The sequence below is a fragment of the Cornus florida genome, unplaced genomic scaffold, assembly GCF_030987335.1.
Source record: "Cornus florida cultivar Cherokee Brave unplaced genomic scaffold, ASM3098733v1 CherokeeBrave_3.0.0_Hap2_Chr10, whole genome shotgun sequence".
NCBI lineage: Eukaryota > Viridiplantae > Streptophyta > Magnoliopsida > Cornales > Cornaceae > Cornus > Cornus florida.
In genome coordinates, this window is record NW_026775580.1 from 107,582,047 (window position 1) to 107,599,613 (window position 17,567).

At 34.8% G+C, this 17,567-nt stretch overlaps 1 protein-coding gene across 3 annotated transcripts; it reads left to right on the forward strand.

The window, feature by feature from the left end:
- The first annotated feature begins 3,467 nt into the window (after positions 1–3,467).
- LOC132276858 (protein LATE ELONGATED HYPOCOTYL) lies at positions 3,468–16,811 on the forward strand. 3 transcript variants are annotated; one of them, XM_059778483.1, is made up of 8 exons: positions 3,468–3,710; positions 3,855–3,880; positions 4,133–4,313; positions 4,407–4,518; positions 4,775–4,836; positions 14,287–14,514; positions 14,647–16,104; positions 16,196–16,811. In XM_059778483.1, exons 3-8 carry the CDS (start codon positions 4,275–4,277, stop codon positions 16,607–16,609), a joined length of 2,313 nt encoding a protein of 770 aa, XP_059634466.1. In that variant the 5' UTR covers positions 3,468–3,710; positions 3,855–3,880; positions 4,133–4,274; the 3' UTR covers positions 16,610–16,811. The 3 variants fall into 3 exon arrangements, with proteins under 3 accessions (XP_059634466.1, XP_059634467.1, XP_059634468.1); XM_059778484.1 differs by lacking the exon at positions 3,855–3,880; XM_059778485.1 differs by lacking the exons at positions 3,468–3,710; positions 3,855–3,880; positions 4,133–4,313; positions 4,407–4,518; positions 4,775–4,836 and adding an exon at positions 12,977–13,989.
- Positions 16,812–17,567: the final 756 nt, after the last annotated feature.

A 17,567-nucleotide genomic window follows, 5' to 3' on the forward strand; every position in this document is an offset into this window, starting at 1 on the left:
TGTTCTGGGTCAAAATTAAAACAAATAAAACAAAACAGAGGCGGGCTCACATGGCAGGCCCCCGGCTTGCTAAGAGGGTCGTAGTTTTCAGCGACCCATTGGATGGGGCCCATTTTTTGGCGATACTATTGGAGCAATTCAATAACGAAAAACGGCCCAAAATCTCTAAATTCTGGATCGTTAGAGCTGCTCTAAGTGAAAATTAACATCATCATTATATTATTATTCAATTAAAATTACTAATTGATCTATAATATTATATGAACTTTTTGAGAAAAATGACTAAAATATGCCTGGCTTTAGTTTTACTAGAATATTCCTCCTTCGAACAATCCAAATGAAGAGAAAAAATTATAAGAAGATGCATTTTCCTGTGACTTTTCCTTCCCTCTAATATTTCATTCCTATTCTATACCAAGCTTAATCGTAACTTTTTTAGTCCAACGGAAGGCTCACAAATGATATTTCTAGATGTCATCATCTTCAAAAATGTCTTCCATGTTTTTTTTTATTGCCACTCATCTGTCTTTTAATAATGAGTAATGTATTTTTTTTTTTAAAACATAAATGATAAGAATAATGATATAATAATCTAATCTAGTTAGGAACAAGTTAAAAAATAAGTGGGAATATATAAGATTAGGGATATCAACATTTTGATGGGATCCAGCGCTACAGTGTATGTTTATTATGATCAAGTTAAGAGTATAGAAAAAGGAGAGTAAAAATTAATTTGGACTTGCCCATATATATATATATATATATATATATATATATATAATTGTTTTTTCACAATTTTTATTTGGTAAGTAATTTGGGCACGGAAAATTTAATACAATTATTCATGTGAATAATGATGATTTAGAGTCAAAAAGTTGAATAATTCTAATTGAGTGTAAGTTAACGTCATCATTATATTATTGTTCAAATAAAGTTAGTTAAATTTATCGTTATATAATTACTCCAATATAAATTAATATTTGTAGTTAATTATCCTATAATATTATGTGAACCTTTTTGAGGAAAATGACTAAATATGCATGGCTTTAGTTTTACTAGAATATTCCTCCTTGGAACAATCCAAAGGAAGGGAAAAGCTTATAAAAAGATGCACTTTCCTCTTAACTTTTCCTTTCTCTCTAATGTTTCATTCCTATTCTAAGCCAAGCTTAATCCTATCTGTTTTAGTCGGAAGGCTTGAAAATGATATTTCTAGATGCCATCATCTTCAAAAAAATGTCCTCCATATTTTTTTGATTGCCACTTATCTGTCTTTTTATAATAAATAACGTATTTCCTTTTAAGCATAAATGATAAGAATAATGATATGCACTATGAACTCTAAACTAATAATATGTGAATGTGTAATCTAACCAAGTTAGGAGTAAGTTAAAAATAAGTAGGAATATACAAGATTAGGGATATCAACACTTCAATAAGATTCAACTATGAGCAAGTTAGAAAAACGAGAATAAAATCTTATTTTGAACTTACCTCTTTTATTTTTAATTATGTATATATATACAGGCACGGACTTTAGTAGCTAGAGATCAGTGGGGGGCAGCCATCCCCATTGATTTATTATTATTATTATTATTATTATATTTTTGCATTATTTATCTATAAACTTTGACAATGCCTTCACTGAAATTATGAAAAAACTTCAATGGCACCGATCTCAATAAATTTTTTGGGTTCGGTACTATATATATATAAATTGTTTTCATTGTTTATTCATAATGTTAACAAATTTTATGATTATGGTTAGTAAAATGTTTAGTTGTATTTAAATTATTTCTAAAAAAAATTCATCTTAAATATATTTAGAATTGTAAATAATTGTTTAAATTGTGCATAGTTTTTTTTTTTATTCTTCAAATTATGCATAGCTTGTCTCCTTAACTATCTACTTTAAGATGAAGTGAAATATGTATGAAAATTAGTCGTACTTTGTGCAATGAGGTTGGAATACTCCATATCTTATAGGCTCCCGTTCACATCTACAACATAAATAGACATCCGGTGAAGTTAAATCAATCATAAATTTAATGAGTTGATAAATAACGCAAACTACCTAATTAAGTGATTCTATATGGTCAACAAACGAATATCGTGTATAATTTGATCTGAATTAAACATGTGGCCGGTAATCAATGACAACGCACAAATAAGTACAATGATAATGCACATTGCATGTGCAGTGTCCTTGCGACGTAATAATCTACTCTTATCTAAACATCTGTTTTTCTACGTGTCCTCTATGGATAAATACACTTGTGTAAAGACATATGTAATTGAAGCAAGTAACGCTAGTCCAGCTACAATTTTCTATTTTAAAAATTTTAAGGACACTCGTCAACTCTTTTGGATTGTACAAAATAATTGTGCCATTTAAAAAGTTTAAACAAAACATGTTATGTCTATACATAAATATTTTTAAATTTTTTTTAAAAAAATTAAACTTAATTTTATATATATATATATATATATATATATTTAAACTTGAAAGAATACCTTAATAATTTAAAAATAATAATAATAAATTAATTGTATTATCCTTTAAAAAAATTTAGTCTTTAAAATTAATATTTATTTTAGTACCGATGGAGTATATAATTGGGTTATGTTTCATTTGATTTTGAAAATAGACTCTTTATTTTTGAATTTCAATTTTATTTGTTAAATTTTATTATCAAAATTTAAGTATCTTAGAAATTACCAAATTATTAAAAATCATTTAAAACTTTATGGACCATCATTCAATGAGTCTTATTTCTATTTATATGAATTATGTGACAATTATTAGGATAAGATTAATGCTTCCACAAAAAAGTTTTAATATATGGTAAAATGTTTTTACATATTAAATGCTTATCCCAAAGGAAACTAGAACATCCAAGATGTGTGGCGCAAAGAGCAGCTCACAACCACAAAGTTCTGTAAGTCAAAAGACTACGTTGCCCATGGACGAGAGGCGCACCAGGCGCACTTTAACAACAGTCTGTTCTTTACCCAAGTGGCAGCCACAAACTGCCACGTGTCCGTCCACGGGTCTCCTTTGTTGTTTATTCTTTTTATAGCATACAATCGTAAAAATAAGAATAAGAAAAGGAAGCCTACGTTTTTGCTAGCTTTGATCCTCATGTTTTAAGAGCCACGCACGAAGTGGGTCCCACTTGTAGAGCGGGGACGCACTTTAACGGGGGCTTAACAAAACTTGTGGTCGAGATTTCGGTACAGCACAGCTCTCTTTCTCTCTCTATCTCTTTCTCTCTCTAAAAAGTGCAAGGTAGGCTCCAGAATTTCCCAATCAGTCCACTAACCTCGCGCCACTTGGTATCATCCGCACTCTCTCTCTACACCTCCTCCACCTCTCTCTTTCTCTCTCCTCTTTGTAGCCTTCACTCGATAGCAGCCTCAAATAAAGACTCCCATTTTATTTTTCCACAAGAAATTATAGTGGCTGAGATTTCTCCTCGGCCTCCTCTGTGAAACATAACAGTTGCCCTTTTAGCTTCAAAGAAGACTTCTCATCTCTGCTCTCGACTCTCTCTTTAGAAGTTCTTTTCACTTCGATTTTCCGATCGTGTTCGTCAGATTCAGATCCGTCATTGCTATACACCATGTGTATTCCGGCGAGTGTTGGATGAATTCATTGTATACGAAATCGTTGACTCTGCAGGTTCGGTGCACCACGGCTATCTCCAAAGGTACTCTTCGGATTTCTAGGGTTATATTTTTGCCAGATTTCAATTAAATTTGCAAAAATCGATGCAATTGTAGATGATTGACAGGTTGATTACTGATTGAAACTTTCTCTCTCTTATTTTCTTTTTTCCTGCAAATTTTTAAAGGTTTTGGCCTCGTCTGCTTCGTTTTGGTGAGGATACTGAATAAGGAATTTTCCTTTAATTGTTTTGGATTCGGAGAAATCGTCTCCTTCTCTTGCTGTGGATTCTGATTAATTTACCAAAAAGAAACATAAAGGATTTGATTTGCTTTCACTTAGTATAAATTAAATTAATCAGTGCATGCCAAAATTTAAGCTTAAATGCTTATTGTTTACAATCGCTGTTTTTATACAGAAACGGATGTCTATCGATTCTTGTTACTTTTTCTTATCTCTGTGCAGTAGAATTAGCTTATCAGGTTCTGTCGACCGCCACGGCTAAGCTATATCCAGTGTTTGATGTCGGAAGATATGAAAGAAGGCTGTTGTATCACTTACTCATCCGGGAGGATCTGAAGCAGCGCTTGCTGCCTTGGTCCACTAGATGGACACGAACTCCTCCGGAGAAGACTTGGTATTTAAGGTAATTTCACTAGCAGGAGTTTCACATTCTATTTCTATTTCTTTCTTTTTTTTAGTAGCCCAAAGTTTGAACTATGATAGCATTCAATTGTAGACAAGGAAACCATATACAATAACCAAACAACGAGAACGATGGACAGAGGAGGAGCATAATAGGTTTTTAGAAGCCTTAAAACTCTACGGGAGAGCATGGCAGCGTATTGAAGGTCACTTTACTTATATTTATTTATTTATATTTGGCTGTTATTTATATTATCTGTATATTAATTGATATCTTGTAGTGCTCAGATTTTATAATTATTATCTAATCTTCGGTATCAATGTTTTAGCGTGTTCAGCTGAATCCATTGGATATATATATATATATATTAGGAATATAAGTGTCTATCTCTGATGTATATTTCTCTTAATTGGAGATTTGTTCCTCCTCTTCTTTTTGTTTTTTTATCTGGTGATATGCAGAACATATAGGAACCAAGACTGCTGTGCAGATCAGAAGTCATGCACAGAAATTCTTTACAAAGGTCAATTCGTACCTTCTCGTATTTTGCTTATATGGAAAATACATATGTTCTTATTACTAGGTACTAGCATCAGCTTCTCCGTGGAACAAAATATATTCTTTGATCTGCATTTTTCATTGATTTTCTTAGCTGTTTTTCAGTTATCACCACCACTGTGTTCTGTTCTATGTTATTCCATTGATGAAAGTTGATCTGTTTATATTTTTGATATGTTTTCTTTGTCTATAAGACTTCTCCTGGAAGATGTAAATAGGTTAATGCATAGTTGCAAGGAAATGTTTTGAGTTATGAATACAGCATGCATTAATCGCATCCAAGGAAGGACAGAAAAGATAATGCAGAACTCATGTTAAAACTACTTTATAAAGTTCCATATTTCCTTTATTGCTTTCCATAACTTCAGCGGTCAAATAGAGCTTTAATGAATTTTAGGTACGAGATCACAAATGCAATGTGATATATGTTGGTTTTTTCAATCTAATCGCTATCCTAGTCACATTAATTCTATGAGGCGCGGATAATTTTGTAGGGGAGATGTTTTCGTATGGTGTCCGTATTGGTTACCAATTCTCTTCAAATACTTGTGGATATGTGTCCGCTACTTTCTAAATGTATCAAAAATTTGAAAATAATATTTTTTGTATTTCTAAGTTCTAACACGGATGTGATACTTCGTAGATGCTTTGGGACACATTTAACAAGTCTTGAAAATTAAAATATAACTTTTTCAAGTTCAATATCATAGTATAATTGTTAAGAAAAATTCTTCAAAAGGTCATGTCATGTCCATATTCATGTCAATGCTTTGTAGAATTAATTGCATAGGAAGTGCAATGCAATTTAGTTAACGAGAAAAGAAAATGAAGAAACAGATAAGACTACCAACCCTATCACTAGCTGTCAGCTTGAGTGGTATCTTCTGCCACTCCCAAGATGGATGTGTGGAACTGAAGTCCCAATCTGGAAACATTAACCACCAATTTCCTCGTCTCCCCAACCAACAATATATATATGTACATGTGAATGTGTGAGGAGGACTGATGTGGAGAATAAGTTACATCATATGAAGTGAGAAAAGTTTGAAGTTTTATGATTTGATCCTTTAGCTTGCTTCTACCAAGTCATAAAGCATGTTCAGGGAATAGTGTTCATTTGAAAATATGTGAAGAATTTCTTAAACAATTTTGATGTATGATACAAAAGGTACATTACACAGACTTCCCCTGAAGTTTGCCATAATTACATGGACCTGCCCTATGGTTTTAAAAATTACTCTAACCTCCCCTAAAAATGAAACGTTGTTACACAGACCTCCCTAACACTGACAGAATGTCAAATAGACTACTGAAACTGCTTCTTTTACCAAAATACCCTCAAATAATCACATAAATTTAAAGTGTTGTCCATCTTCTTTTTTTCTCTGTTCTCATATATACAAATATATATGGGAGAGAGAGAGAGAGAAAGAGCATGCTTTAAGTTTAGGTTTAGTTATATATTATATGCAAGAATGAATATGAACGTCACCTCCGTCGGCGATGGAGTCGATAGTGGTGGTCATAATAGAAGGTGGCGGCGTTGGGGGAAACAGTGGGCTGAAGAGCAGTCTGGTGGGTAGTGGAGAATCCCGTGGCTATAGTCGATTGCCTCCATTAATGATGCTTATGCTTCCATTTCCTAGATATGATGTTGATGGTGGTAGCACTTCTTTTTGGGTTGCTGGTTGGGATCCTGATCGTCACGCACGGGGGATGTGTGTGTGGGGGGGAGGGGTCATAATATATTTGCTATCAAATTTGTCCTCTCTGATCATATTCGTCTCACTTTTGAGGGTTTTGTGGGTGACACATTGAGTATGTGACGGTGACTGTCAATCATGTTTGCTTGAAATATATTGACTATCAAGGAAACATATTCGTCATACTCACAGATTCCAGCATGGATTTTTACAACCACAAATACTCAACCCTTACATTTTCTCTCTTCTTTTTAATTTCTCGAATCACAACCATTGTTATAAAAAAATTCCTGAAATGGAAGAAAACCCAGAATAGATAGGTGTTACTGGTGATTTTAGCAATTGACAAAGATGGAAGGAAAAAGAAAAAAGAAAAACCAATAGAACTAGAGATAGGTGCTGATGGTGATCTTGGTTATGGTGGCCAAGTAGAAAAGGAAGAACAAGCATAAAACAAATAAAGTGCAAAAGCCACTCAAAGATAAATGTTTTGAAATAATTGAAATCGGCTACAATTGGGAACTCAAAATAAAATCCAATGATTATATTATCTAGATTATATCTACAACTTGTATAAGCAAACCGGCAGAAAGAACTTGGGGTTTAATTAAGCTTTGCAAGTTTGACAAAGTTGAAATCTCAAGTAATATTAATTATCTGCACATAAAGAAGTATATATGTATATATGTGTGTACAAGGAGAGGAACAAATTCTTCATAGCTCGCGTCATTCCCCACCATTGACTCCATCCCAACTGTATGTATTTTATTTTTTTCTATTAATTTTCTCGGAAAACAGACAGATTTTTTTTTTGTCGTTTGAAGGGATAAGGGCATTTTTTTCATTGAACATCAGTTAAGAGGGTTCAAATAGTCTTCCCATTCCAATTAAGGGCAATATGAAAATTCCAATAATGTTAAGTATATGACATCAGCATTTTGCGTCGTTGACTAGCTCTGACCGTTAAAAAGGGAGGTCCCTGTAACAAGGTTTCATTTTTAGGGGAGGTCAGTGTAATTTTTAAAACCATAGGGGAGGTTTGTGTAATCATGGCAAACCTGAGGGGAGGTCTGTGTAATTTACTTATGATACAAAACATTGATTACAAATTATGAGAGTAGGGATTGGAACCTGACGTAGATGTTTTATATGCTCATATAACAAAGGTAGTCATAAAATAAGTAAGGTTCAAAAAGGAATGAAAATTGTAAATCATTGAAGATGTTCGTTCAAGGGGGGAATAGGTTCTGCGAGTAGTTTAATTTGCCATGAGCATAATAAAGTGGTGATAATAATCACAATGAGCTCAGCAGTTATGATAAAGCTATGAAATATTATCATGACCTCTCTTCAAAGATATATTGACTGAATCAATTTTCATGACTGAATTCAAGAGCGTGCCCAAAGTTCTGTTTATTGGCATATGCTAATTATATACCAACCAAAAAGGTACACACACATACCCTTATTATTTGTTATTTTTGTTTTTGGATTAGGAATCAAACTTCGTGCATGTTAATTTATTTTTGTTTTTGGGAGTTATCAATTACAAAAGGAAGCTTCGAAACAAAGCAAATGACAATCTAGAATAATAATAATAATATTAAAAAAAAAAAAAAAAAAAAAGTGTTGCGATAAGATAAGGCTTTGAAGTGACTTTATAGTTATCTTCTAAATAATGAATACAATCCAAAGATCTCTTCAGAACCACAAGCTCTACTTTCTTTCGGAGAGTCCAAAAGGTGACAATTGAGGTAATATTCAAAGCAATATTTAGACCAGAAAAACCTCAAAGTTGTCCACTTAAAGAAATTCCTGCATTATTTTGCTTCTTAACAACTAAAAACTCTGAACCATTAACAAACAACCCCACAGAACATTAACAGAAGGTACACAACCTATGAAGAATAAATTAATTTGTTCCTCTTCAACATATTGTAGAACAACTCATAGACCAGCAAACCTCTTTAGTTTAATTAATTATATGTCCTAATTCTAGCAAAAGAGTGTAAAAACACGTTAGGACAATGGCATAGGTAAAATGTAAATTTTAGTACACTTTATATGACAAGAAAAGTTTACTAATTGCACCAAAGTTGTATATAAATGTTAAAGTTGAAAACTAAATTTTGTCTTCGAAGTTGGCATGTTAAGGGTTTTTTTTTTTTGTTTTGTTTCACTCAACGCAAGGTTGAGAAGTTTATTTTATATTAGTTTGTAAATATTCTTTTCTCGTGTTTGCTTTGTAAATAGTAAGATCTTATGATTGAGGTTATTTATAATGTCAGGCATTAATATTTGTCATTTCACCACCCAACATATTCATTTATAGACTTCTATGAAGCATTATAGGGGTATGCCATTCTAGCCTCAATGGTTTGTTTGTTACTTGAAAGATTACAGATCTAAGACATCTTAGTCTTTTAGCTTATGTAACTAGGTTTGACCTTCCTATACTTGTACATATGGGATGATGGATCTAGGAATAGATTGGACCATCAATTATGAATTATGAGGTGACTATTTTAACTGCTAAGCATTTCAGTACATAAGCTATGAAATTAAAACAGATGTTCGTAAATTGAGTATAATGCCTGTTCTGTATTTCAGTACGTAATCTGGCAATTAAAAAGCATGTCCGTAAATTGAGTAGAGTTGAAATAAGAAATTTAAATGACTGGTAGCATTAGTTGATGGTAAGACAAGGAGTTATTGTATTTAAGTGGGCAACAGTACACTTATCAAAAAAAAAAAAATTAAGTGGGCAACAGTACAAGGAGAACTATATCTCCATATGATAAATTTGTTATATCTAGCAGCTATGATGGAGGAAGAAAAAAAAAAAAAGTTATCTCAAGCTTGGTTGGTTTCTAAGGGTTCTACGTAAATGTTGGTGCTACTTTTAAACCTTTTCCCTGTGATGACTTCTTTATTCTTTTTGCATGTTGCTTTAGGTTGCCGTTGTATAGGGCTGGCTTCTCTACCAACTTGACATTAACAATGTTTTTCTATACCATGATCTTGAGGTTGAAGTCTATAATGGACAAGGTCTTAGATATGTTGCTTATGAGGAGTTGCTTAAGATGTGTGGATCAAAAATGAAAAAAAGGTATTTGAAGTGAAAATTTCAACTTGGTTTTGAAGAATATGGTAATTGTTCAATCTTTGTTAGACATTTGTATGTTGGTGGCATTGGTGATACTGGTAGTGATTTGGTAGGTATCAATGATCTTATAATTCACTTGATGTATTATATTCATATAAAGAACTTTGTTAGCTAATGTATTTCAGGGCATGAGGTTGCTAAGTCTGCTAAAGGGCTTTCTTTTTTCTTTCTTTTTTCACAGAGAAAATTTGTTACTGATTTCTAGCAAATTAGGTCTTTTGTAGGGGTAAAATAAGTTGACACTCTTGGATCCTAAGATAAAATTAGAAAGCATGATTTTGCATTATTTGATGAACCTGCAGACTAAAGATGGTAGAAATGCTTATTTTCTGACCATGGCTTGCCTATGCATATGCAGTTGAAGTAGTTAGTTTATTTGTACAGAAGTTAATGCAATGTCAATAGAAGCAGTTTATTGTACCTTGAAGCACCTTAAGGGAGCTTCAATAAGAGTAATCTATTAAGGCCTTTTCTTTATGCGAATTACTCTAGGCAGATTGAGCAGCTGATCAGATGGACAAGAGATCTATATTTTTGTTGCACTTTGTGGCTTTTTTGGTAGTTTGGTAGCAATTTGGTCACATGGAAAATGATGTAATAGTGTAATGAAAAGGTTGAATTGGTTACATAAAAGGCCAAGAAGGTGTACAGGATTCACATAGTTGATTCCAAATAGTTGGGAAAAAGGCTTTGTTAAGTTGAGTTGAGTTGTGAGCTTATGGAAATGTTTAGGATAAATTACTTTTGTACAAGATGGGATCTCCTAAAACCCTAACAAGTAGCAATTCACCTTTGACAATGAGTATGTTGATATTTGTATATTTCTTGAGAAACCAAAAATATAGGCGTGGATTGCCATTTTGTTCAAGGTACACTGATTAGTAAAAATAATTTTTGCAACCTATGCAAGATAGGTATTACAGCTTTAGGAAAGTGTTATTGTTAACCACCAGATACTCTAAAAGCTTAAGTTGTTAGAGAGGGTGTAACTTGATTATATCCTCTAACACGGGCACTCACGCGTTGTCAGATTTCTGTCCAACACGTATATAAATTATATTTCTTTGGATGGCAGTGAGGTTTGAAATTAAGACATTGTCTTCCTTGATATTATGTTAACTACCATCTATTCTAAAATAGTGGCATAATTATATTTATCCTTCCACAATTATTTTCTAGAGTTATGTAACAAGCTATGCATGATAGGTAGTTATTCCTGGCTAAAGGGTGAAAGTTGATAGTGATATATGTAATTTGAGGCCATTTTGTCACTTTTATTTTGTAATATATATGTAGAAATACTAATTTTACAAAAATAGTGTACTATAATACTAATTTTACATAAAAGAATCTTAGTGTTTGCATGATAACTTGAAGAACATAAGAGTAGTAGAAATGAAGACATAATGTGAATGCAATGCACCCACGACATTATAAAGCTTACCCTCAAGTCATCTTGCTTGGATTTTCTTTAATATCTATATGTGGGTGTCGTTGGGAGTCTTAGAGACTCTTAGGAGCCTGTATTGGCTGCTGGAGAGTTAGAAATGAATTGTCTTAGAAAAGAAGATATTTGGATTTGTTTAAACCAGCTGTTCAATTGATTGGTTTGTTTAGTGTTTCCAAACTATGGTTCTACCTAGTTGCATTGTGATTTTACTCACCTGCTCTGTTTACTGGTTTTTTCCCAGATAGCCTGTTAGATGTCCACCTCTATAAGGATACAATCCAAACAATGGATTTGACTTATAGAGAACCACTTTGTCTCAGTATTATTTCCTACGTTTAAATTGGATGTTGTTTGCATTGTTGAAACAGAAAATTGAAACTCTCTATGCATTCATTAGAGCAGTAATATTTGATTTAGACATTTTCTGCATATATTTAATTGTTGCTCTTCAGGTTACTTCTGGTTAAGGAAGGTTATTCGTGATCCATATCATCAAGGGTTCTAACAGTGCATCTTAGTCTTTCCAATATGATGGAATCATGATCTGGACTGTATGTATGTGTGTCTAGTCACTTGTTGGGTCTATGAATTAGAATTCAACTGATAGTTTTTGCATGATTAAAATTTGCAAATTGAAGAATCTTGTGGGACACACACATATTCCCCAAGTTCCTCATATCAGAAAATCTTTACACTACATAATTTATTATAATCGAGCCCATGGGGTATATAAGTTCTCATATCAAAGTGAAATGGATAAATCAAATCTATATGAGGGTACTTTTGATGTGAATTTGATTTGGACTACAAAATGCCACCTATATAGCATTGTTTATAGTCAATACTTCGACTCTTAAGAGTTCAGTAAGAAGCAGCAATAGGGCCCAAGGGCACCCCCCCAGTTTTTAAGAGGGGGAGGACCTAGGCAAAGCTTGGGTCCAAGCCATTTACCACGCGCGCGCCCCACCCGCCTGGTCCGGGCTTGGGCTTAATTGTAAAATCCGATTAATTTTACTTACCAAAAAAAAAAAGAAAAAAGAAAAAAAAGAAGCAGCAATAGACATCACATTAGTAAACACTTATGGCTGATGTTAATTGTCTAAGCTTTGAAATTATGGTACATTTGGGAAATTTGATTTGCTTTGTCACTATCAAGGGACAAGATGTTGGAATTCTATGTGTTTTGCTACTGTCAATCTTTCCGTCCAGAAGAGACTTTCATGCCACTCCATTAAAGGATGACATAAGTTGGATAGTGGTTGGGTAGGTGGTAAAGCTAATGTCCTGAAGACCAGATTTGATCTTTTCAGTTAGAAAGGTTACAAGATCAATTGTAGTGGAAAGTTAAGTTTGATTGGAAAATATAAACAATATTAGAAACTACGTTAGATAATATTGATGATGATGATAATGATATATCAAGTGGAAGAATTCCTGTTGGAATAAAATGTGCTCAGATTATAAAATCATAAAATGCGCCTCATGACATCACAGTAAATTGTAATCTCAGTATCTCCAATTTTAATTTCATGTATAGGATTTTTTTCAGGACCACCACAACCAATTGATTAAATTCATTTGAACTGGCATAACTAGAATAAGTTACTGTCAGTTTTCTCAACTCGGAATGGCATATGAATATTGAGTTATATGCTCCATGACCATAATTAATACCAGCATGTATTTTGGGGCTACATGGTACTAATGCAACATGTTTTCCACATGTAGTGTCACTGACAATTTTTTTTTTTTTTTTTCGTTGTTGACTTTTTTTATTTTTATTAATTCTATCATACTTACACAATAAGAGATTTATGCTCTTAAAGCAACCTGTTTTTCCTAATCTAGACAAGAAAAGGGGCTGGTTTGGCTAAGCACCCCCCCATCCTCTTTTTGTTTTTTTTTTTCTTTTTCACTAATATTATTATGGAACGTGTTGACAATGGGTTTTGTGACTTGGATTTAGAAGGCATCGTTCATTCAAAGATTTCCTTGAGAGTTGGTGATATATCTAAGCATTGAGAATAACAAATAAAGATGAATAAACTAAGTAATAGGATCTAGCATAGGACCATAAGAAAATGAGGACCCAAAAGAAAATAAAATGTCAAGTGCTTCATTTTTGAAATCCACTTAAAATGTGAATTCTTATAGATGGAGTCTCCATGGGCCATGGCAGTGTACATTCTGGAAGGAGGTCAATCCTAGCAAAGTAATGAATGAATTGCAGAATAATATTCTTCTAGGATAGAAGTACTGTACTGAAAATTCAGGAAGAGTTACAGAAGTTCAATGTGCTAAATTAAGGCGAGAGGCATGGTCTTTCATTTCAAGATGATTGAGTTGACTTTTAAACTTATACTCCCACTTTGATCCATTAGCGAAAAATTATATATAACTCAGCAATGACCGCTTTTGAGTATTTGACGTGAATGGTCTAGAACAGGGTAGCCCATATAAGATGTTACCTCACCAAAGTTCACATAACTTAGTGGATGTGCTTGATTCAACCTCCCATTCACATGGGATTATGGCAAGGATGATGATGACGATGATGCTTGATCCAACCTTTTATCGCAAATAGGAAGAAAGAACGAGACTGGCTATGGTTAAACTTTGAAGGGCATCAATGGGTGGTAGCACAAATGTACATTCCAAACCCACTCGATGTGCGTTCCAATTCCACCCAAGTAACCTTTATGCCACAGGCTTCTAGACATCCTAGGGAGACTCGAGAGTTGTATGAAATGGAACCCCACCCTCCTTTTCACTGGAATGATCATTAAACCAGGCTCCAAGGTGATTTTCCTTGTTCCACCTTGACTACAAAAAGTAGAATAGATTTTTCTGGACTGCAATGTTTTCCTTTTCTTTAGTTACATTCTGGATTGCATTCATATTAGCCTGTTCTTAAAGCATTGTTTTGGTACTTGTGCTTCAAAGATAAACATTCCAAAGTAGCGCTTGAATTAGACCATTCTTCCATGTTGGTTCTGCTCCTTGCGCATTGAAAATATTTAAATCTGAAATTTCATCTATAACTGGGTCCAAATAATAATAAGTAATAATTTCTTTTTCCTGTTTCCTTTTTTCCAGTTGGAGAAGGAGGCTCTTGTTAAAGGAGTTCCAATAGGACAAGCACTTGACATAAATATTCCTCCTCCACGCCCTAAAAGGAAACCAAGTAATCCTTATCCTCGAAAGACTGGTGTGGGAGCTCCAACCCCACAGGTGGGAGTACAGGACGGAAAACTATCAACATCAGGTTCATCTTTGTGCTCTGGTAAACAAATACTGGACTTGGAGAAAGAACCGCTTCCTGAGGTAAAAAAAGTCTTGTAATTTTCTCCTCCTTTATGGCACTGTTTCTTTTTTTTGTTCTTTTGGTATTATGATACTTCTTAATTCTGTCTCTGCTTAAGAAAATTGAACTTATTTCACTTACATGTTTATCAGAAACCTAATGGAGATGAAAAGCCAGGAAATGCAAAAGAAAACCATGATGAGGGAAATTGTTTTGAAGTCTTCACCATTTCCCAAGAATCTCCCTGCACTCCCCTGTCATCAGCAAACAAAACTTCCATGCCACCACCAGTGGCGCCTAGAATTTCATGCACTTTTAAGGAGTTTGTGCCATTGACAAAAGAGGTAGTTAGCCAGGATGAAACAGCTGAATCTTACATCACGGCTGAATCCAGAGGAAATCAAAGTAAACTTGACACCAAACAGACAGACCATGATAATGGCAGGAGTAAGACCTCAAACTTGGGGAATTCTAAACCTTTACATGAGAAATTGATTCAAGGCAAGAAAACAAATGAACAGTGCCAGACTGAAACTTCAAGTGCACTTTTGAATGATATGCAAGCTACCCAGAACTATCCAAGACATGTTCCTGTGCATGTTCTAGATGGGAACCTAGGAATGAGTACTCAACATGTTTCCTGTGATATGTCATATCAGGATTCTATATTTCACCAAATGGAAGGAGTTCATGGACAACTTAACCTGTTTTCAAAGCCTGCTGTATCTGCAACTACCGAACATCACAATACATCAAGGTCTTCCATTCATCAATCATTTCCTGCTTTTCATCCTCATTTCACTCCAATCAGCAACAATCAAGATGACTACCAATCATTTCTCCACACTTCCTCCGCCTTTTCAAGTCTTGTTGTATCTACTTTGCTACAAAACCCAGCAGCATTTGCTGCAGCAAGCTTTGCAGCTACATTCTTGCCTTCTGCAAATATGGAAACTTCAGCAGATTCTCTTGCGGGTTCCACAGGATGTTTTCCATCCAGACAGTTGAATCCGGCTCCTAGTATGGCAGCGATTGCTGCTGCTACAGTAGCGGCTGCAATTTCATGGTGGGCTGCCCATGGATTGCTTCCCTTGTGTCCTCCTCTTTACACAGGCTTTAGCTGCACTCCTCCTGCGACTGCAGCTCCAGCAGATACTGGTCCGGCTGCAACAGCCAACAGTGAAAGAAGAGAGAACTCTCCTAATGAAACTCCGTTTCAAGATCAACAACCGGACCTGGAAAACTCTGGAGCTCTGCAAGAGCAACTTTCTGCTTCTAAATCACTAACATCGTCATCATCAGGATCCGAAGAAAATGAAGGTGCAAAATTAAATACAGAGATAACTTCTGCCGATCATGATAAAGTTGTTGCAATGACTGAACTTCATGATTCAAACAAGGCAAATGGCAGTAAACGGGTGGATCGTTCTTCATGTGGTTCCAACACATCTTCTAGCAGTGAATTAGAGACAGATGCTCTAGAGAAGAATGAGAAAGCTAACGAAGAGCCAAAAGAACCTGATGTAAGCCATACAGCTAGTGACTCTAATAATCGTCGTGGTAGATGCTCCATCCCTTCAAATGATTCTTGGAAGGAAGTCTCTGAAGAGGTAACTGGAAAATTTTGGTTTCAAAAAATGATCCGTGATTGTGTATTGCTTGTGTATTAATAATTGCTGCTGTTTGTCACACTATCTACAGGGGCGGCAGGCCTTTCGAGCACTCTTCTCCAGAACAGTATTACCACAAAGCTTTTCACCCCCACATGATCTGAAGAACAAGGGGTATCAAAACAATACTGGAAATGTTGTGCAGATTACAGATGGGAGAGTTGAAGATGGGTCCCGTTTAGACCTCAACATCAAGACTTGGGTGACTTGTTCGAGTCCTCTGGGAGTGGAGAAAATTTTATTCATGAGAGACGAAAACAATGGGGAGGAGGGACTGCTGACAATGGGGCTTGGACATGGAAAGCTCAAGGCACGTCGAACAGGATTTAAGCCTTACAAAAGGTGTTCAGTAGAGGCCAAGGAGAGCAAGGTGGCAAGTGTGAGCAACCAAGGTGAAGAGCAATGTCCCAAGAGAATACGCTTGGAGGGGGAAGCATCGACTTGATATTTTGAAAATGCATTCAATTATGCAAGGGAAAGTCCTTGTTACTGCCTAATTTATCCCCTTTTATATTGTTCATTCTAGTTTAGTATTTTAGTCCTTAAGCTCGTGAAACTTGTCTTGTAGGTGTGTGTGCTGTATGTACCATAAGCGTTTACAAGTACTTTGTCTAATTTTCTGAAAACCATGCAAATGCATTTTAAAACTCCGCTGAATAGACTTTAAGAACTATAAGGAAATGAATAGGCAATGATTGCCTCTTTCACCCATGTATAGATGTCTAGTCTTAATTAGGAATGTGCGCGCGCGCATGCCTGTGAGAGATGTATATAAGCACCTCTTTTCATCTTTCTATGTCTTTTTTGGTTTTCTCTACCTTATTTTCTTCATCATATTACAGTCCACCCAATGACGGCTACCCCTAACCTAATCACCTACCGATATTGAACCTCTTCATGGATTTCTTTGACAATTGTAAGTATTATAAATATCGGTATTTATTAGGTGCTTGGAAATTTAATGGTAAGGATGCGATACGCTTAATGCGGGATGGGCGGAAAGAGAACAAGAAGCTACCGGTGCTCCTCCTGGCCAAAAGGTGAGAAAGTTTACCTAGGATTTTTTTACTAGACTTGATACCCTGATCAGTCCGTTGCTTCCCGTGACTGTCAATGGTTGGATGGGTGTCACGAGTTTCGCATGTGCTTTCCTCCTTTTTTAGGGGTACATTGTTTTCTCGCTGGCAGAGAATGTAGTGGATCAGAGTAGTTGATCATTTTATTATTATTATTATTTTTTCTCTCTGCGAGTCAGTTTAGACCCGAAGCTAATGGAACAGAGGTGGACCCGAGTGTAGTGGCTCATTTTACCATTTTGAATAGTAAGACTATTCAATGTATCGCCATGAGTGAGAGAAAGAGAGAGCTTGCACAAAAGTTGGCACAACAACCAAAAAAAAAAA